General features: G+C 37.2%; 1 protein-coding gene across 1 annotated transcript; it reads right to left on the bottom strand.

The window, feature by feature from the left end:
• Positions 1 to 829: 829 nt before the first annotated feature.
• LOC112572171 lies at positions 830 to 21,109 on the bottom strand. The gene is made up of 29 exons (XM_025251741.1): positions 20,987 to 21,109; positions 17,935 to 18,168; positions 15,930 to 16,133; positions 15,504 to 15,638; positions 14,698 to 14,826; positions 13,717 to 13,845; positions 12,937 to 13,068; positions 12,150 to 12,278; positions 11,862 to 11,990; positions 11,580 to 11,708; positions 11,290 to 11,421; positions 10,426 to 10,540; positions 9,691 to 9,800; positions 8,836 to 9,362; positions 8,552 to 8,639; positions 8,274 to 8,350; positions 8,076 to 8,112; positions 7,668 to 7,765; positions 7,201 to 7,329; positions 6,761 to 6,900; positions 6,249 to 6,384; positions 5,957 to 6,097; positions 5,676 to 5,775; positions 5,300 to 5,373; positions 4,868 to 5,008; positions 4,392 to 4,520; positions 3,971 to 4,119; positions 3,433 to 3,568; positions 830 to 3,196 (listed from the first exon to the last, which is right to left on the bottom strand). The coding sequence occupies exons 1-29, from the start codon at positions 21,090 to 21,092 to the stop codon at positions 3,125 to 3,127; spliced, it is 3,987 nt and encodes a 1,328-aa protein (XP_025107526.1). The 5' UTR covers positions 21,093 to 21,109; the 3' UTR covers positions 830 to 3,124.
• Between the last annotated feature and the right edge of the window lie 1,262 nt (positions 21,110 to 22,371).

Raw genomic sequence — 22,371 nt, forward strand, 5'->3', positions numbered from 1 at the left:
ACAGACGAGAGGCTGCGTGTACTCTGTGTTAGGGTTAATACTTTTTTTTTTTTTTTTTGCTAATAGAGGGGCTGCATTAGAGTACCCCATTCGTTGCAATTGAGTGCTATAAATGTATTTCTTCTGTTGGTGTCACTGGACCTCATGAAAAAAATAGGAACAGCCATAAAAATCCGTACTGGGGGCAACGTACACCATCTAAACACAGCGTACGACTAGACCAGTGATGCCCAACCTTTTTCGGCCTGCGGGCCATACACATTTCCGACATGAGTGTCACGGGCCGCTTCACCGCAAAAATGCAAAAAAAAAAAATAATAAATAAAGAGAGCAGATACCATTTTTATTAGAAATAAGTTGTACTTACCATTAATTATGCAGTAATTAGTGGGATATTTGAAGTTGTTTACGGCTGAATGTACGGCTTCATCGTAGAGACACCAAGTCGGAGCACTGAATCGAAATGTTCGTCCATGGAAAAAAAGATTGAGAGACGCCCCTACGTAGGGATAAATACTTCTTCTTCCATTTTTTTCGTTTTTTAGGTCTTTTTTTTTATTATGACTAACATGCCGATTTCCTGCACTGTGGGCAGAATTTTCGCGGGCCGGATGGCACCGCGTCGCGGGCCGGATATGGCCCGCGGGCCGTAGGTTGGGCATCCCTGGACTAGACCATTCACGGGATTTGCACAAGTTGGTTAGCACTACAGAACAGTAGTAATTACAGTCCGCCACAAAGTATTTCCACAATCTGCTTATAAAACATAAAAATACTTTATTCTTTATAGGATTTGAACCTTTACAGATGGCTGTATGGCTGAGTGCGAAGGCAGAAGATAAATAAATGCCAATTGTTATCGCCTCGGCTATACCAGAGAGCGTTTCCATTCAAATGTTGACAAACATGTTTTAGTCTTAGTTGTCTAGTCTTGAGCACACATTTGAATATTCAGATGGAAAGTATCAAACAACAACAAAAATCGTAAAATCTACAAAAATCACGTCTTTGATTTTGCTTAAGTAATACATTATCACAAATAAACACTGCTGACAAGCAAAAAAGCTTAAAAACTAAGCCCGTAAACATAAAAATGTTAAAAAGAACTTAGCAGTAGTTTTAAAAAAGCATGTAGTGATGATGAGTTTGAGCAAAACTATACAGCATTAAGAAAAGTCACTTAAAGTAGTACTTGGAAAGGTATCTAGAAACAATATAATAAAATAAAAACTTTTAAGGAGATAGTCTCTTGTTTGAGGGACAAATTCATAAACCAAACCCGTGAAATTAATTGCTATCTTAGTTTAAACTAAACCTAAAGCAATGGAGGTTCTGAGAGGCGTGCTTGAACTTTACATATATCAAAATTAACTGTGTATTGGCTACCCGAGAGGTATATAGACTTTACCTTCGTGGACACAGAATATGTTGAAAGGCTGTCAAATTTTGTTTCCCGTTTCTGAGAAAATCATGTATCTGGGTAGAGCAAGGAAGTAAATTTCCCTTCTAATGTCAGACTAACCTGCGCACTTTAAAATACTTTCTATTATCTTGGTATGTTTCAAGTGTTTTTCTAAACAAATTAATGTATTGAAATAAATAACTGGGTTATTATCACATGATAACATATAACGTATTGCCACCTTCAGTGTTTCAATGATTATTAGCAAAACAATGTGCCCTCTCAAAATATAGATGTGTATATTCAAATAAATAGAAGGGTTAGTATTACATGACTAGATATGCCTTATAGTGTTTAATGACGATTATTTTGTATATATATAATGTAAATGTAATAAGATAATATATAGATATATAAATAGAAAGAAGCACAGGGCACTTTTAAAAAATAGGTACATATAAATTTTGTACAGAAAGTTATCAATGGTTTATAGAAAAATATAAACATTAAAAAATTAGCCATCAATCAGTTTTCCTTTTCTTACTGACCAGTCTTCGCAAAAAGGTTCGACTGTCTCGCACGCGCCCTACCTTTCAGTGTCAGGTGTTTTTGTGTTAAATTCGTTGATAATAGTGAAACGAATGGAGGAGGTTACTAGTTAAATATAGTAAGCATGTCACTGGCTCAGCATACTCAACAGGTTACTGGTTAAACTTATTAAGCAGATGACTGGGTAGACATCCTGAACAGGTCATTTTTTAAAGTTACATTTTCACAAAATCTTACCAAATATGGGGAAACTACTACACGATATGGCAGTACTTACTCATCTGTTGGTTCTGGGTGACACATGAAAGCTAGATTTCTGTAAGTACTCAGAGAGAGCAAATTGCTGAACAGCCACTGCATGGCATTATCTTGAAATCAAGGTTCTTTTTAATTTCCTGTTATATGGCTTTAAGATGTAAAAGTAACATGATCAGCAACTATTTTCTTTGGAGCTAGGATAATAACAACAATCTGCCAGCCTTTGCACTGGCTCTATTATTTTACATCTTTGACCAGTTTTCAAGGAAGACGGTCAACTTAACATCAGGAAAAACAATTTTCATGACATTTGATTCCGTTCCTGATAATAAAATATTTTCCTCGCAACATTTTCTGCTTTAAAATATGTCTAACGACAGCAACAGTATAATTTGGACACCATCCTGAACTTAGTGTTTAAGAAGCTATCATAAAAATGTATTCATATGCTGAGAACTCATAAAGAGTATATATACATATACAATTATTAAACTGTTATAGTCTATAGAATCTTCAAGAGTATATAAAAGTCTGCCTTAAAAACACTTACATAACTATTGCCCTAAACTGAAAATAAAACAGTAGAAAGTACTGGCATACACTAACATTTAAAGATGTGGTACACAAGCTAACAAATGTCAGTACAGGTAGTTAGACTATGTGACAGGTTCAGAACACAATACATCTTAGTGTCCTGTATTGGTTGTAACAAATAACGAGTTATATTTCTTTATATTGTTGTGATTACAATTTAAAATGTCATCCAAAACTGAAATAAGTAGTTTGGCAGTGAAATGAATACAACACAAGCGCACACAGAAATCTTTGATTGTTGAAACTGGCTTGTCAGTGTTATTTTTGAGGACGCCCGTTTCAATAACAATTCAAACGACAAGTGTGAAAGTTGTAGACTGGTCACATGTTTTGGTACACACTGTCTTGTCGCTTGTACTCCTGTACAGCCTGGTAGCAATACCGATACTGCATCTGTTAAAACAGCATCAACATATTAACAGAGAATATCCTCATCTTTACAAGAAATCTTTATATTTGAAGGCTTTTATTTCAACTGAGATTAACCGAGAAAATAGACAGGTGACGACTTTCTGTAAAAAAATAAAATCCTCAAGAATAATAGTAAAAGAGAAAGTTCTTTCTCAAAGTGTTCAGTAACTGGGTTACCAATTATCGTGATCAATCTTATGTTGTGAAGGACACATTACCTCGGTAGTGAAGGCCTTTGGTCTGACGGTTTGAACCTGTCGCACAGGCAGGTAGACATCAACCTCCTGGTCAATCCTTGCTCGGTTAATGACGTCATACAGAGCACAGAACATCCCGCTTCTGGTGACACCGTCACTGAAATATAATTGTTGTTGTGTAGTTTACACGTGTTCGTATAACTAAATTAGCCTCTTGAGTTTCTAGAGTACAAGTCATGGAATCACGTTTGTTAAAGAATATAATGAAATTGTGTTGAAATTGGCGCCCAAGTCTTAAAAGCTCGCTTATTTTTCTTTTATCTTTCCCAAGCCTGTTGAATTCGTTGCTAAGTGAAGGCTGTCCATAAGTCAACATTTTCTACAGATGCACAGAACTAGTTTTCTGATGACTAGTTTGAGACGCTTCCAATCACCACTTGCTGCTCGAACTTACATCAACCACAGACTAAGGGACCATTTTCGGTGTTTTAAGTAACATGGCAATAATGTCCAAACAATGATTTTCTCATGTCATTCATAAAGTTCAAGTAAAGCTGACCTGCACTGCACAATTACAGGTGAGGTGTCCTCTTCGACATGCCATGATTCCAGAATGCCGATCAGGTGGAGAATGTCTGAGATTTTACCTGGGAGTAGGCCTGCCCAGTCATCGTAGTACAGAACTCGAACTGTTTTATCCTTCGACGCCTTTGTAAAAATAAAAGATTGTTTTCTTTGAATTGAATGGGATACCATTTAAGGTCAAGCAAGTTCAAGTAAACTCTGACAACATAAGACTCGCTAACACAATAAAAGCTTACATGTAGGAAACAGGAGAGAAGGGTGAAAACGAAAAAAAAGGTGCAAAAGTTGGTGGCAACGAGCTACTGAAGGAGTTTTTCAAGAACTACTGGAAACAGTTGTAGAATGAGAAATTACAAGAAACGGGTGGCTAAACCATAAAAAAGTTGAAGGAGAACCTTTGTGGTGAGAGACACGTCATAGCAAGTCAGATGATCTCCATGTGTAGTAGTGGACATTAGGCCGATGGTGTGTTGTTCAGTTTTCAGAGCATCTTGCTCTGTATCAGGCCAGTAACGGCAGTAGTTCTGATGAAATTAAAATGTCTTGACTCATAACCCAAATATAACCAAAAGAAACCAAGAATATTTGGACTAAAGCAGGTAAGTAGTATGGAAAGTTTTATTTGCTACTGTTGGCGCGAGTAGAAATAAAATCGTTATAAGAACTTATTACCTCCTATCACAAAAATTAATAAACCAATGACAAGTAGAAACTGGATAGTAAATATATATAGAAACATTTTAAGTAGATGTAACATTGCCTTATCCAGAACTGTTTTTGTTTCTCGTTTCTCCATCATTTCACTGTTCAACTATTTATGAATAACGAAGCCGTGATTTGAAAATCTACATTCTTGTGTATGACTTTTTACCTTGACCAATTGACTCTGGTCTTTGTGTCCGAGAGAAACAATGGTGTTGACGTCCCATCCGTCAACCAGACTCCACATGTCCACCACGGTGTCCGGCAAGGGAAGTTGAGTGAGGATCAGCCCCTGTCTCTTCCTAAGAGACTGCAAATTAATAATTTAAAGCAGTTGCTTATTTTAGACTTTACAGAACCTGCTTTGCCTTTGATGACTATCATCGAATATTTCTATTTAATTTTTTTTTGTTAAAAGTTTGCAGCCTATCACATATTCAAGCAGGAAAACGTCCTCGGACCAAAGATGAAGGTGAGTCTGGAAATGTTTACTAAAAGTGTATCCGAATAAACAAAAGGTTGAGGCCGGTAAATTGTTGCCTCACACCGATGAAAGTCAGTTTGTGTGGAGACGAGTTGCAAATTAATGACAACCACGTACCGACATGTGGACGGCGTTGATGTACTGATTTCTACCAGGCACGTGACCCGGGATGAAAAGTAAATGCTCATCATCTGCAAATGGGAAAACGAACAATTAAATACCTGCTAATACTACATCTGTTTATGATGATCTCTGGCTTGCTTGTATAACAAGGTTTGTTTTTATATTTCCTGTATTGATCTCTGTATTGTTTTTTGCTCTTTATTTTTTTCCTATTGAAAACATGACTTGGTCACCACTGTCCAATCAAACAGGAAATTCTTTATATGTTATTGCTTTTTCATTTTAGCAAATATTTGCTTGGTTTTACGATAAGATGACAAATTTAATATTTATCTTGCTTTCTATTGTTCGGAGATTATAGAACTTTAACCTGGCAGGAACTCTCTGTTCCGGTTCTTAGGCATATTCTCTTTAGAGGCAGCGGTGGTGTATTTTGGTATTGGCACGAACATTCCCATTTGGTTTAACATCTGAAAAAAGACACGACACTTTATTTTCAAAGCACTTTCTTTAGTTAAATATTGGAAAAGACTACATTAACATAATCATGCTAATTATGTAAATATACACTGAACACGTCATGTAAATTGGTAAAGAGAAAAATTAGCAAACGTGTATTTATCTATAAAGGATTTGTAAAAATTAACTCGCCTTAAATTCCTTGTCTACTCTTGAAGTGTTGTTGATGTTGATAGTGTCAGGAAATACGGCATCGAACTGTTCAAAATTTTTTCTGGTTTCACGGCTGCTGTATTCTTCAAGGATGGCTTCATGGAGAAACTTATACTGAGCCTGCAAAAAGTTCACACTGATAGCAATGCTGGAGCAACTCATTATAACGATCATGATTTCATTAGCGATTGCAATGGTCGTCTCCTTTACCAATATAAAAAATATCACGAAATGCAAATAGAAAAAGAAGGATTACCAGAAGGTGTCTTACCTCAGTTTGGACCATGAGTGTTCTGTCCTCACGTAGTCTACTGACGATCTCCTTGACGTTTACCTCCAAGCCACGTGACCTCAAGACTGAGGCGATGTCTAAGGCTATGTAGGTGCCTGTGCGTCCAACCCCGGCGCTAGGTTACAGAAATTTTAATAAAATTAAGGCAAACTTTATTGTTCATCACAAATCTTCAAAATACGCTTACAAATGATTTCTTCGTAATCAAACGAAAATAAGGGCAAAAGTCATAAATGAAAAAAAAAGAGACAGTAGTTACTGCTACTAGTAATTTCTGTAAGCTGTCGTGATACAAAAGACACAAACAGGATTGTGAGCAAAAAGGAAGGCGAGCTGAAATGTACAAAAATATACCAAATCCTAATGGGAAATACCACAACAGTTACATAGACTATTTTACACAATGTATGAATTGCCTTTGTAACTCGGTTGACTTACTACAAAGCTGGAAAGTTGACAACAGACAATTCATATTGTGTAAAACACCCTACCTGCAGTGCATGACAGGTATGGCACCTCGTGCACGTGCCTTGACGTAGCGCCAGAAGTTGACCAATGAGAGGGTGGACGGCACCCCGTGGTCAGGCCACACCAGGTAGTGATACTGAGATACCGTCCGCTGGTCACCTCCCTGTAAGACATGACAGTTAGTGACGATAGGTGAGATACATTTTACTGAACATCGTATGCAGGACACTCTACACGTTTAGTGGAGCAGCCACATTATATAATTTTATATAAAATATATGAATCATTTTTTCTGTAGGTGAGATGCTAAGCAGTGTGTTTAGACGAATATATTTTTAGTGTCTCCATACCACTCTATATGCTTGTTCGTATGTTTCACTGTAACGTACACAAACATCAAATGAGATCAATTTTGTAATATTAACAAATACGGCTGGTTATCATTTTCAGAAAAAAATTATACCTTTCTGGTTCCCACCACAAACGAGCGCACGATGAAGTCTGCCCTGGCATCTGCTTTTAAAGCTGTCACTGTCACGTGACCATACGTTTGTGTGTTACCGACTGTTGGCCAGTACTCTTCACACTTGTCCTGAGTATTTGCCAACAAGTCCATTACATTTTGTGCTGTGCGTACTGGTATTTATTTATCTTATGCCAGTAAACGTTTAAAAAAAGGTACAATATTCTATAAAGAGATGTTTATCTGACTATATATAATTAAGATAAGTTAAATAGCACATATCAATTCAGACAGTATGATATATTTTACCTAATAGGTATTGAAGCGTTTTTAAAGTCCATAAGAAGAAGAATCATTATAAGCAGGTGCACGATTTATTTACAATTTATAGGAACATCAAATAAATCTATAGCTTAAGTAGTATGCACACTTTCAAGGGCATTAAAGAATGCATAGTAAGTACCCACCTTTCCGCCCTCCTTGATGTTGGTAAGCATGACGATCTGTGTGACGCTCTCCTGCCACACCATCCACCAAAAGTCATCCACTGTGCTGGATCGTGGACCTGATAACATAAACAGTTAATTATTTCATTCCCTAGGCAAGCAAAGTACTGGCTGATTGGCCTGTTTCATCACGGGAATTGTTTGAAATTTAATAAAATTTCATTGATTCATCAGCAGGGGTGTGCAAGAAAAGGGAATAACAAACATATTCTATTTTTGCGCCAATCCAACGCTGCCCGTAAAAGAAGTTGGGACCTATTCAATAGCTACATCTACTCCTTAAGAAAGATTTCAACATGAAAACAATTTTCAGACATAAAGAGACGTGTATTTTATTTTATAAACCAGGTCAAAGAAAGTCTCCCTTACCTTGTGTGGCGATGTATGCCTTTTCTCGATTATACCCCTGGAAGTGAAAATGAGTAGATTTTTCTTCTTGAAAACTACTTAATTTTTTTAACCAAATTTTGTTCAAATAAACATATTTTTTTCCAGTCAAAGGGTGTAATTTTTTTTCTTTTTTTAATCTCTATATATTTTTTTACCAGCACAGATAAGCTTACTTACCTTAATGTAACTTGCGTTGATGTAATCTGTATTGATGTCTCCTTTTGGTCTACGAAGGACAACTCTAGAATGGTCGTCTAAACAGATTGTCACAAAAATATTTAAAGTAGAATTGATTCGCTATTTGAATATTCTATTAGGTGGTTAAATAAATATACAGAAAATATAACTATTAAATTTATTTTTAATATCGATTTATATAATTTTGTTCATATAGATGTATTTTAATACACACGAAAGGGGCTTCTTTAAATGGTATATACCAAAAAGTCACTTACACGCACACAGCGCCTTGAAACGATTCTTTTTAGAGTTCTCTGGTTTGGAACCGACCTTGTTAGGATGCTGCATGTCTTTGGGAAATTTCTACAAAGAAAACGCGTGTTAAGTAGCATTTGCAAAGCACATTATTGGGGAAAATATATATTAAAAAGTGTTAATAAAATTCGGTTGTTCATAATATAGATTGTTCAATATTGTTATATTTTGCTATTCTGTTATCCTTGTTGACGAACGTGTTTTCTTAAGATGAATTAGTTCAGCATATTAAAAAATTCTTTACCGCAAATTCCATTCCTAGTTTTCCAGAGGCAAGACTGGCCAACAAAGACTTCTGAAAATCATCGAGTATTGACGATGATCCCATTGACCGGTAGCAGCCGTAGATGTCCTCCGTGTTGTAGATATCCTCTTCTTCTTCATAGACGCCATTGACAGCCTCCTGGTCTTTTTCCTCTGACTTCACATTAGGCTTTTGATTCTCGTCGTTGTCGGATATTTTCGGAAGGTTTGCCATTAGGTCAATGTTCTCATATAGCCTTTTGTTTGGTGCGCTTTCTTTGTTCGCAACCGGTTTTGGTGCAGTAGCAGGCGGTTTAGCATCTCGCTTGTCTTTGTCTTTTTTTGAACAATTGCTTTCTTTCGTTTTTGCAGCTGACGCATTTTCATTACCAACCTCACCATTACTTGGAGAAGAAACAGAGGAACGCTGAGGTTTGGACAGGTGCTCGTTATTATAGATGTGTATGTCGTCCGTATCTACAGGCGTGGGGTACGTTTGTGGATTGATGGATGCTATCGGTTTATTATCTGTTAACATGAACGGCATGGGTAGTGCGTACATTATACTGCACGTTGTTCATAATGAGCATCTATTAATTATATCCATAACAACACTTTTTTTTAAATCGTAAAAGAATATGTATTTCTCAATGTTTTCGAGGCAGAAGAATTAAATTATATACGATTTCCTTTCGAAGCTATTCCTGTTAACAAATCTGAGAAGTTTGAAAAAAAAAAACTACTTAAAAAGTATTTATTTATTTTCGATAAATAAAAATAGAAAATGAATGCTTAAGTATTTTTAAGTAGTGAGTGGGACAACTTTTGAAAGTAGGAAGCATTTGCTTTGCCTCACCTTGCTTATCAATGACATTCATAGCCCCTTCTGGCGTTGTTTTATTTGCAGGGTTTTCTGTTGCCAGCTCTTGTTGAATATATTGGTTTCGCTTGTCCTGTCTTCGACGCCTTTTAAAGCAAATTAACACAACAAAAAAATGGTTAACAAAACTGCATTTGTGTGAAAAAAACCTGATAAGTGTTTCAGTGGTGCTTTATCACATCAGAGAATTTATCAATAAAAATTATTGTGATACTAAAAAGTTTACTTTGTCGATTTGAGATCTACGCTTGTAATAAGTTTATGCAATTGTATTCAATGCAAGTGATAAGTTGATGTATATATTCGTTCACCTATTAAAGATGTATTTGGTTTACATGCAGGCATAACCTAAAAGCAGTAATCAATTCAATACAAGACACGTAATACGCAAATTCCCAGCAACAAACAGTAAGTTTCAAATGTTTGGTCAACCATTCATGCTACAGAGATGGAAAGCTTCATAAAAAGAAGGAAAGAACAGAGACTGAAGCTAGTTATAAATCATATTAACTGTATTCACCTACAGAGGGTTGTCAAAATATTGACTTCATAACTAGCTGCTAACCGATACCGTACGATACATATAATTACTAATTAGCATTATTGTGTCTTTATTTTCGTGTTTATTTGACTCAAATTAGACTAGAATAGACCCTGCCTGCTCCGAAATGTTGCTTATGATGCAAAACAATTTATTGAAAGGGTCGTTACCTGAATATAACGATCCCAACAACTACTCCAACGACGAGTATCACAGCCACGACTGGCCCGATGATGGCACCAATAGGAGCGCTGTTGGGTTCATCTCCTTTCAACTGCATTGGCTCTATTAAGAAATCAGTCATTAACTCTTTAACTGTTTATGTTTTACTTTTCTGTCAGTGCAAATGTGAATTGGTTGGCTTGGGAAAATGGAATTCTGTGAGTCAGCCTCGTATTTGAAACGATTACTAAACTTTACGAAACCCTATTTTTTCCATTTCCATTAGCATTTCAGCAAACGAAATGTGTCATCAATTCCAAGGTACATGCACAAAACAGTAAAATGAAAGACTAAAAAAGTCTTCGTTGATGTAAAATCGTATTATTGCAGTCTTTGCCGATTTCTGTGTAGTATTTTTAGCCAATTTTCTCCGAGAGATTATTGATATAACTGTACAGACACAATCTTAAAATTGTAATAATGTAAAAGGCAAGCAAATTAGTTGTAGTAGTCGATCGTTTCATGGTTACTGTTAATGCTAAAATTTTTTAATTAGTTCCAGATGTTCATACGTTGACACAGAGGAGGCTGCCATCCTGGCTGACACTGACATGTCCCGTCAGTCCTGCTGCATGTGTCATTGCATCCTCCACCACAGGTGTTTTGACAGTCGTTAGACTCGTTGTAGTGACTGTCTAAGCATTCTTAAAAAAGACATGTGAAATTCTTATTAAGATGCTGCTCAATGAACAAGAAGGTTTGAATTCAGATGAGATATTTACGCCTTAAAGCAAAGTGAAAATAAATAAACACAATCACAAAGCAAATCAGACCATCTTGACACATGACCAGATATATCATCGTGCTCTTACTTTGACACAGAGGAGGCTGCCATCCTGGTCGACACTGACATGTCCCGTCTGTCCTGCTGCATGTGTCATGACATCCTTCACCACAGGTGTTTTGACAGGCGTTAGTCTTGTTGTAGTAATTGTCTGCACAATCTGGTAATGATAATTTAAAAAAATGATTGAGTTTGTGCTTATGGAACAATTCATTTTGTTTATTAATCCTATTTGTATTGTCTACAAACATCAGTTCAGCAGAAGAGGTCGTCTTATATCTAGACTTTAATACATTAGTCGAATTATTGTATTCTTACGTTGACACAGAGGAGGCTGCCATCCTGGTCGACACTGACATGTCCCGTTAGTAATGTTGCAAGTGTTGTTACATCCTTCACCGCAGGTGACACAGTCATTAGACATGTTGTAGTAATTATCTGCACAATCTGGTAAAGATAATGTGAAAAATATGACCAGGTAAAAGAAAAACTCATGTGTGTTTATCAGTCCTACATGTCTTGTCTAAGGACATGAGTTAATCAGAAAAGCTCGTCTTACATATTGAGTCTGATACATTAGTCGAATTATTGTATTCTTACCTTGACACATAGGAGGCTGCCATCCTGCTCGACACTGACATGTCCCGTTAGCAATGTTGCAAGTGTTGTTACATCCTTCACCGCAGGTGACACAGTCATTTGACATTCTGTAGTAATTATTTGCACACTCTGGTAATGATAATTTTAAAAAAATGATTACGTTTGTGATTAGGGAACAAGTCATTGTGTTTATTAATCCTATTGGTATAGTCTACAGACATGAGTTCAGCAGAAGAGCTCGTCTTACATCTAGACTTTAATACATTAGTCGTATTATTGTATTCTTACTTTGACACAGAGGAAGCTGCCATCCTGGTCGACACTGACATGTCCCGTCAGTCCTGTTGCAAGTGTTGTTACATCCTTCACCACAGGTGACACAGTCATTAGACATGTTGTAGTAATTATCTGCACAGCCTGGTAATGATAAGGTTAAAATACAATTAAGTTTATGGTCAAGGAACAATTAATGTCTGTTTATAAGTCCTAATTTCCCGGTCTAAAGACAGGCATACAGCAGAATAGCTACATTAGACAACGGTTGTCGTGGGTTTATATTTCGCTCTAACATACCCTTTTCTGAATGTGAGATCGTACCTTCAGTGGTTTTTAAGAAGACTCTGGTTTTCTGGACCTCTGTGTGTGTTAGAGTGTGTGTTAGAGAGAGAGAGCCTGCGTAAGAAGTTATATATTGTATAATGATAAACGACTTTGAATAGCACTTAAAGTGTTTACTGGAAAACACTTCAAGAGTTTACTGGTAAATGTGTACTCATGAGGGTTTATGTAAATAACTACCCCGAGTCTTTGATGGTGGTAAAGGTTTGTTTAGTAGTAGTACATAATGTACAAGTTAACACACATAGTTATAGACATACAAAAGCATCAACAAAAAAAGGAGACATAAAACAGTTTTCATTGTAAAGTTCATCAGCTATGAAATGTGAATAGGTAGGTAAATAAGAAAAGACTAATAACTTAAAAAAGACTTTTTTAACAAAACCACGAGGAACTAGGATGCGAGCTCGTCTTACATCTTGACTCAGATGCATAAGTCGTATTATTGTATTCTTACGCTGACACAGAGGAGACTCCCATCCTTGTCGACACTGACATGTCCCGTTAGTCCTGCTACATGTGTCATGACATCCTTCACCACAGGTGTTGTTACAGTCGTTAGTCAAGTTGTAGTGACCGGCTGAACAGTCTAAAGACGAACGGTGTAATTAAATGCCAATACTCCTCTAGAAACAGCATTTCGTCCTATTTTAATTATGATCAAAACAATTATAATAACAACAAGGGAGTACCTTTTGTCGTGGGAAGGTTAGCTGAACGTGTTTGTAAAACAGGTTTGGAATTAGATCAACAAAAAGCCAACACAATACGACCAAACAACAAGAGATAAATATAGAGAATGCACGGGGATATTTAACTAGAGGGAACAGTTTATTAGTTGTTGTTGTTGTTGTTGTTGTTGTTGTGGATGATTTTGAAAGAAAGTGCTTCCACCTTGCGGTGTTTTCACAATGCGGGGAGTGGGGATCTCTTTGGGGTTGGGTTATGGCTGGAATGGGTGTAGGGGTGGTGTCGCTGTCTTTTCCTGTCAAAAGCAGACTTGCTACTCAATAAACTACAATCAAAGATTTTTATCGTGAAGAGATTTCGGGGACGCTTTATGTCAATTCTAGTGAATTTAATTAATCCTTTTACTTCTTGATTATTTTTCTAAAATTGTATATATATATGTTAGATTCAGATTTTTTGGTGTTTCTAATATAGTTTAAAGATAGCTGTAAAGTTGTAAGTAATATATATTGTCAACCACATTATTCTTTCGCTACTGTATTCCTACTTTGGCACAGAGAAGACTCCCACTGCGGCCGGCACTGACAGGTCCCGTCACTCTGACTGCATCCACGACTGTCACACCCTGCTCCACAGGGACGGGTGCAATTTGCCCCCCAGTAGCCAGACATACAACCTGTCCACGAAACACAGGAGATACATAAGTAAAGTAAGATTTGTTAAGGAGCAGTGAATTGTGTTTGGTCAGTTGATATTTGATTTCGCTTATCCTTCTTGTAACTGGAAAAACATATGTTCATATGTAAAACAGTGGCTAGGTTATATACACATTGTCGACTAGAATTTAAACGGTGACTAGACTTTTAAAATATGTGTTGACATGGATTACCTTATATGTCTGTTATATTGTTTTAAGTTATAGTGTAACCTTTCAACAGGTGTGAAGTGTTTAAGCATAGAATGTGTTAAGCCTGTAATATGTTTAATGTATTAATGGAAAATAAATTATATAAAAAATGATGATGATGATGATGATGTTGTTGTCTAAAATTAAGTTTTCTTTGTTTTGTATTCAAGTTTTGGATTGAATTATCAATTATACAATACAAAATTAGCGATATATTGATTTTAAATGGTAATTAGATTTTTAAGGAAATTTTTGTCCAGGGTTTTTTGTTTTCCCTGTATTTGTGTTCGCCGTTGGCTTGTGCATTGGATCCTGCTGAACTGGAAGAGGGGCGGTATCTTGGGTTTCTTTGTTGGAGCTGACGTTGGAGGCCTTAAAAGCAGTCTTGCTACACAATGAACTACAATAAAAGACTTTTATCGTGAAGAGATTTGTGGGACGCTTTATGTCAATTCTAGTGAATTGTATTAATCTTTTTACTTCTTGATTATTTTTCTAAAATTATAGATATTTTTTAGATTCAGATTTACCTAGTGTTTCTAATTTAGGTTAAACATAGCTGTAAAGTTGTAAGTAATATATATTGTCAACCACATTATTCTTTCGCTATTGTTTTCCTACTTTGGCACAGAGAAGACTCCCACTGCGGTCGGCACTGACAGGTCCCGTCACTCTGACCGCATCCGGGACTGTCACACCCTGCTCCACAGGGACGGGTGCAGTTTGCCCCCCAGTAGCCAGACACACAACCTGTCCATGAAACACAGGAGATACATAAATAAATGGAGATTTGATAAGGAGCAGTGAATTGCGTCTCTACTGCTGATCTTCCATCATCGTTAAACAATCGTGTTATCATGTTTTAATGCAGTTTCTCTCTGTCTGAACACCGCACACATTCCAGAAGTCTCTTGATGATTTGATCCACACTTGGCATGAGCATCAAGTGATCTCTGTTTGCCACGAACAAAGAGTTGGAGTAATCAAGCAGAAAAAGAACAAAGGACAGACACGAGTGGGGGCAGAGCTTGTAGAGAGAATGTGATGGATGGTGCTGACCTCACGGAGCTCATAATAGGCAGACAGCTGTAACATCCTGACCATAACAAAACTAGGTACATATAACCGTCCCCATACATCTAGAATCTGTGTAAACTAATCATTACACCCAGCCACTCCCCTGCTTTTTCATGTCATATTTTTATTTTTACTCAAAGAAATCTAACAATGTGAAGCACAGGGACATATCCCACAACTCTTGCTGCATTCCTTTATTTGTCTATTGGATGTCGTTTAATATTTTCGTACCTTGAGGTATTTTACGCATTGTCTGTTTAAGAGTATTAAATTTTTTCTGAATTATGATATTTTGATTAAAACTAATTCTTTATCTATAATCTATATAAAATACTTTATCGTACCAGTACCTTTTAAACATGTGCCATTTACTGAGTCGCAATAATTGTCCTCTTCTGTACTCTGACCTGTGGCTTGACCTGCGCCCTGGCATGTTGTACTGCACGGATTCTGACAGTCTCCACCCCACCATCCAGCTGTGCACACTACACCATAGAAAGACGTGTATTGTACAGGTTAAAATACAGGTGTTTTTATGATAATATTATATAACTTGTATTGCTACAAATGATGTTAATAAACACATATCATCAAAAGGCACAGTCAACAAAAATATTTTAGCTATTTAAGAATAATCGATATCACTCTATTTATTAACGATAGTGTGACAGGAGCGGAGAGGTTAATCTAAACTTGTTTCAGTGTCTGAGTTATGACCTTTCAGATCTCTCCAGGAGTAACTATCTTGTTACTCGTACATGCTTCCACTAACTTACCCCATACTTGAACTTCGCAAATGGTTATTAATGGCGCACAATCGTCTGGTGGTTTTTGTCCTTCCCTTGTGATCTTAACCACTTGACCTTGTCGAGGAAGGTTTTTGTCAATGACGTTGATAGTATTTATTTCGTCCGAATATTGGTACGAAAATATATTTTGTTTGTCGAGCCAAACATGAACCCTCAGCATTCTTTTCTCATCTGTAGAATACATGCATAAATCTAGATGAAATAGCAAATCCATAAAAATACAGGTAGGTAAATATGCAAGTATGCATAGGTAGTGTTATTATCGGCTACACACAGCAGTCACAAGTGTATGGATGGCTCTGATTTGAAAAATCGCTAAAACAATAGTCATCTTCTGGTTACATGCAGACACTTGTGCCGTTTACATGCCAACTGGGGAGCGCACGTGTATGGTGGCTGCAGACCATGATACATTGTTTTATCCCCCAGGCAGGAACTAGAAACTAGAGGTCAATTAGGCCAGGTGAACGTCTTTATAAGAAAAACTATAAACTATAAATGATAAACACCTTATAGAGCACATGTCATGAGTACGAGTAGTTTGGTTGAGACAAATGATTAGTGCAGTACATTTAGTATGGCGACAGGTCCCTGCAATAATCGCTCATCCATCTGGCAGAACCTAAAGGGTAACTCAGTGGTCATTCTAGCGTGTACAGATACAGATCACAAAGAAAGTTCCCCAGTATACCATTCTTCATGTCAGCTGAACTTTTAGAGCAATTTTTCATATGCTAATAACAGTGTTGTCCATAGGAATGGGAATCCCATGGGAATCCCATGGGAAACGTCCCATGGGATGGGATGGGACGGGACAGCACACACTTGTATTTCCCATGGTAGTCGATACTTGATATTGCAAAATAAATTTACTGTTATTTCATTCATCAAGGATTTAAATCTTTCCTCTGAATCATCTATTGTATGTGAAGTAGCAGGAATTATAGAACAAAAGCCGAAAAGTGGTTTTCAGTGTTGTCCATAGGATTGTTAATACCATGGGAATCCCATGGGAAACGTCCCGTGGGATGGGACGGGATGGGACAGGCATAAATTGCCATGGAACGGGATGGGATGGGATAGAAAAATATGTCCCATGGACAACCCTGGCTAATAAGCAGTAGTCGTCACATAGAGGCGACCTGCAGACCTCTTCTGTTCCTTATAATAAAGCTTTATCATACTACTAAGGATAGGGATGTGAAATATCGCTGTTTTAGAAACCAACTAAGGTTGTATCCCGACAAGAGAAATGTTTAGTTTAGCTAGGTGTGACATACTACAAATATAGTGATGTTTTCGGTAACAACATTTTTCAATATACTTAGGAAGGTAACGATGTTGAGTGAGATATAGCTACGTCTACGCATTAACTTCTCTTGATAAAGAAACTGATAGAGTTTTAATTACTTTTGACTGTAAAGTCTTTTAGAACTAATCTGAAGTATGACAAAAAAAGATAAGTGACAGAAATGAAAAAAAAGAAAAAATTCGTTATTTTAAGTTAATAATGGCATATCCAAGGTCGCGATGTTGAGCCAAAAATGTTACCTTGACACATCTCATTCTCTCGATACAGATTTCAATTTCAGGCAAAAAGGAGAGCCCGGACTTTATAATCAGGATTTAAACACTGTGAGCACTATTTTAATAAGGTATCATGCAGGACTTCATGTCAGCAATACATTGTTTCAGATTAAAAACACAGATATCAATCTCACAGATGGCAAGAGCCAGAAACTGAGAATCGTCTGCATGAGACATCAGGTCCAGCAAGTCCAAATCATTGAGAGTACTGATGCCAGTTTTATGGCAATGAATAGAAACGATTAAAAACTAATACACAAGCTTAGCCAAAATAACTAAGCAAGTTTTCCAGATATACTTTACAGATTAACACATTACAAGTAGTCTCATCTGACAAAAACTTTCTTTAGGTTAAATTGAATTTGTTATGCTACATTTTTCTTACAGTCTTTGCGTGCATAGATGATAATCCTGTGAACAGAAAATATTTTTCCCAGATCCACTGACCAAAAAGGGTTAAAATCATAACAACTGGTGTGGATGCAGTTCGGGGGTGATTTATAGAGGTCGAAATTTGTGTCATTGTTTCCATTTATTGCCGCAGAGCAGTCTCCCGAAGTGAGTGTGCCATCACCATACTGGCTGCTCATGCTGCAGCTTTTCTTGACAGCAACATTTTCTGGAACATAAGTTGAAGCTTTTTTGAAGGTTTGTCAGAAACCTTATAAAACATGTTTCATTAAAAACTAACATTTAAAATAAGGAAAAGAAGTTATGAAGCAGTCAATAATCATAATTCTCCCCATTTTTAAGGTCATCTGTGACACTTATAATTGAAAAGAGAATCCAGAAATTGTGTTCTAGTAGGAAAAAAAATATTGTGATTGTTAGCAATATGTTAGAAGCTGTGGAAGTATCTGTGTACAACCTAGATATTCATGTACTATCCTGTTAAGATCCCTAGTGTGTGAGTGTTACTCTCTGTAGGACATGTTTTCATCCTGAGTTATTTCCTAAGTCAGAACAGTTCTACGACCAGACTGTCTTAAGTCAATGTCATTGGTGTATTATACAACAGAACTCAACGAGCGCAGTACTACCGAGAACACAACCTGAGACTTTCTTTCAAATAGCAATGGGAGTGAATTATCGCTGGTCTTACATCTATCTGTATTAACTTCATAATTATGTGCTTATGTTAATGAAATATTATCTACACAGACTAGAGGGCTTGGTTTATCTGCACATCAAGTTACTTAAATGAAATAAAGGTACACAATTTACAGACAATCCAGAAAAAAATAATTTTTGAAATTTAAATTGTGTTGAACGTATTTACACGCAAATGAACATTTTATTGTATTCTTTACTGCATCGTGGATACGAACCTATTTTTTTTTCAACGAGCTATGTTTGTCTTCCAGGTGTCATAAGCCCATTCCTGTGTATCCGTGTATAGGGCTGATCCTGTTTACACTGGAGCTTTACTTTCACACATTCCACCAGCTCTTACCATGAAATTAAAACTCGGTCATATCCCAATATGTTTGAAGCATGACTTACACGTAAGAATGAATAAACGTTCGTCTCATATGTGAACACAGACAGTAGGAGAAACAATGTTTACTCTACGGCAGGGGTGTCAAACACCCGGCCCGCGGGCCACATCCGGCCCGCCAGGAAATTTTCCCTGGCCCGCGAATGAATTTTAGTAAATCATTGTTAATGGCCCGGCGACAAGTAGAAGGCAAACAACAGAAAAGTTCCGTCGAGGACAGCAAGAGATGGGATGAGTTTAGTGAAGTTTATATAGATCACCAACAGTGCACTGGTCAAGTTACCACCGCTCCTGTTAATGACCAGAATGGATGGTGAAGGCGGGGCCCATAAATCTGACCTGTGACACGGGACACCCTGCTCTGAACACAGGCCGCGGGTCGAAGATTTTTAGTACCTGTTAACTTCCCTGAATCGGTCCGAGATCAAAGGGTTGCTAGGGTCAACCCACGTGTATGATGAGGCAGCTCAGCCTCAGACTAGTAGAAACTCATCACTTTCTGACTCTTAAGTTGTGAGAAGCAAACTTGTGTAGATCAAGTTGGTGGGAGTATAGCTTCTCCAAGGACTTATATATATATACCATCTGGAATTATGTGTGCGAACTGTGCATGATACGTGTGAACTGTGAATTATACAAGTGGACTGTGGATGATAAGTGCCAACTGTGGAATACTGACTGTCAAGAGTTAATGACTGCCGGCAAAGAGATAAGTATCCGAGTATAAACAGCAAGCCATGGTGTAGAAATAATTGCTGCTTGTGTATTGATAATTTGTGTCTTTTTTGCCTAATTATTTTTTTTTTACATACATTTACTGATGCAATAACATCACATGTCATAGCAAATAGTACTGAGCAGAGCAGAGCACGCGATTGTTTATTAGAATTAATTGAAAGCTGTGTGTAGTGTGTGAACTTAACGCTAGTCGTAGATATTGGTGCGCCATCTGTCGGGGAACAAAGGCAGATGATCAGAGCTAAGCACGTGTTGTGACTTTTCTAAAGACTTTTACTTACTGTTAATTTACTTAATAAAGATCGAGAACATTACACTGTGTAGTGAAGGGATTTTTGTAATTTCAATACCAATCAAATTTTAAATTAAAGCTAGCCGTTAAAATGGCCAAGAGAAAAGTTGATTTTGAAAACAGTCTTTCAAAGCCAATGGGAGGCTGACTACATGTTTACTGATATCAGCGGTAAACCAGTATGTCTACTTTGTGGAGATACAATAGCTGTGACCAAAGAATGCAATCTGAGACGGCATTACGAGACTAAACATCAGGACAAGTTGTAAAGCCTGAATGCAGAACAGAAGCTAAAGAAAGTGTAATGAGTGACTGAAGGCACAGTACGACTGTGTGGGGGCTGCATAGTTCACTCATTCCCTCCCACAAACGATGCCCCAGCTTCGTCTACATGCGGCTCGAATCTTGAGCATGTTTGGCAGCACATATTTGTGTGAGCAACTTTTCTCTGTGATGAAGATCAACAAAACATCACACAGGAGTCGTCTTACTGAAGTACACTTTCAGTCCATCTTCAGAATCTCCACAACACAGAAACTTACTCCAAACATAAACAAACTTGTTGTCAAGAAAAGATGTCAAACGTCCACTTCTGACAAAATAAATTAAAAAGAAAAACTGCTAAGCCTTGGTTTGTATGATTTTGTTTACACAAAATTAATAACAAAAAGTTCTTTTTTTTTTTTTTTTTAGTGTTCAATAAGAAAGTTATCGAACTTAAATAATAACCTTCGGCCCGCCACCTTGTGTGTGATGAGAGATTTGGCCCGCTGGGTAATTGAGTTTGACACCCCTGCTCTACGGGGTGTTGAGTGATGTCTGTAATTATAAGATAATGATTTGCATATAAAGTACAGTAGTAGTAGTTGTACTACACAAAACGTGATCTGAAATGCTGACAATACTCACTCATGTGTTCCAGTTGCTGCCAAGGAACAAACTGTGAAGCAGCAAAAATATTTTGAGTAACTACACACAGTATCACAATCCACGTCCCCACACGACCCGCCATCATAGCCACAGCTACTTGGGTTCATATCTTCCTGGTTCACAAGACGGAAGTTTGCCGATGACACTTTTATCTCGAAGCTCTCGTAGGAACAGGCGATCGAGACATGAAAACCCTTCGTTGGCATTATGCATGCTTTGTAATAGTGATAACAAATGGGACATGCTGAAAATGTGTACAAGGTGGTGTGTTTGTTTGTGTGTGTGTGTGCATATATATATATAAATCTTTTAGTGTCTGTTATCTTATAACACTAAGCCATCAACAATTATCATCTCATATGCTGATTGAAACATTCGTTTCACGCATGGTGGAAATCGCTTTCCTTTCACAAAATTCAGTTGCAGACCAACATTACATATGACCATCAGTCAAATAACATAAAATATAAATTTACTTAGCCAATGCTATTTTCTGTACGATAATCAGTATATTCATATTTATTTAAATTTATAAAAATGTACACCGATTGACAATGCAACGCATGATGTGCATGAAGATTGTCTGATCACCCTACTTCTGACAGCTGGGTGTCAAGCTGCCCTGTGGGCGACTGTACATGTTACAAACACGATCTCGAATGAGACCGATACGTGGAAGTAAGAAAGCGAAGGGATGTCTCCGATTGTACAGAGAAGCCGACTGCAAAGGTACAGACATTACAACGATCGTCATTCAGGTCACAAACAAACAGTTTCATTCAGGATGTGGGGGCTCGTCGTATCTTATCAAGTTTCTTGTCGTCTGTCAGCTCTCGTAAACAGCAGGAAGCTGTTATCGACAATTACCATTTCTCTAGTTTTTAGTTTAAATAATAAATACCCGTTATTGCCTGACTGTGACACTTTATCATCGCCCTGTGCTCTTACACTAACACAGAGGAGGCTGTCAACCTGATTTACACTGACATGTCCCGTTAGTCGTGCTGCATGTGTCATGACATCCTTCACTACAGGTGTTGTGACAGCTGAGCAGTCTGTAGATATCAGACCACGTCAACTTTATATTACACATTGTAAATATCTGTCTAATTGACAGTTTGTAAATACTGCATATTTTAAATAATAACTTTTTAAAAAAGTTCCAGCATGGTAATGTTTAACTTGTTTCAAATTCATGTTTCATTAAAAAGGTAGCAAACTCTGTTTTCACCCTCGCCACCGACTTGATTTCAGTTGTCTTCCCAGCGGTTTACATATCGTATCATTCAAAAGCCATTGAAGATACTTTAAGAAGTCAGACTTACTGTCCCCATCTCTGACAGACTGCTCAGCCGGTCACCACA

The sequence above is a fragment of the Pomacea canaliculata genome, linkage group LG9, assembly GCF_003073045.1.
Source record: "Pomacea canaliculata isolate SZHN2017 linkage group LG9, ASM307304v1, whole genome shotgun sequence".
In the NCBI taxonomy this organism is placed as follows: Eukaryota; Metazoa; Mollusca; class Gastropoda; order Architaenioglossa; family Ampullariidae; genus Pomacea; species Pomacea canaliculata.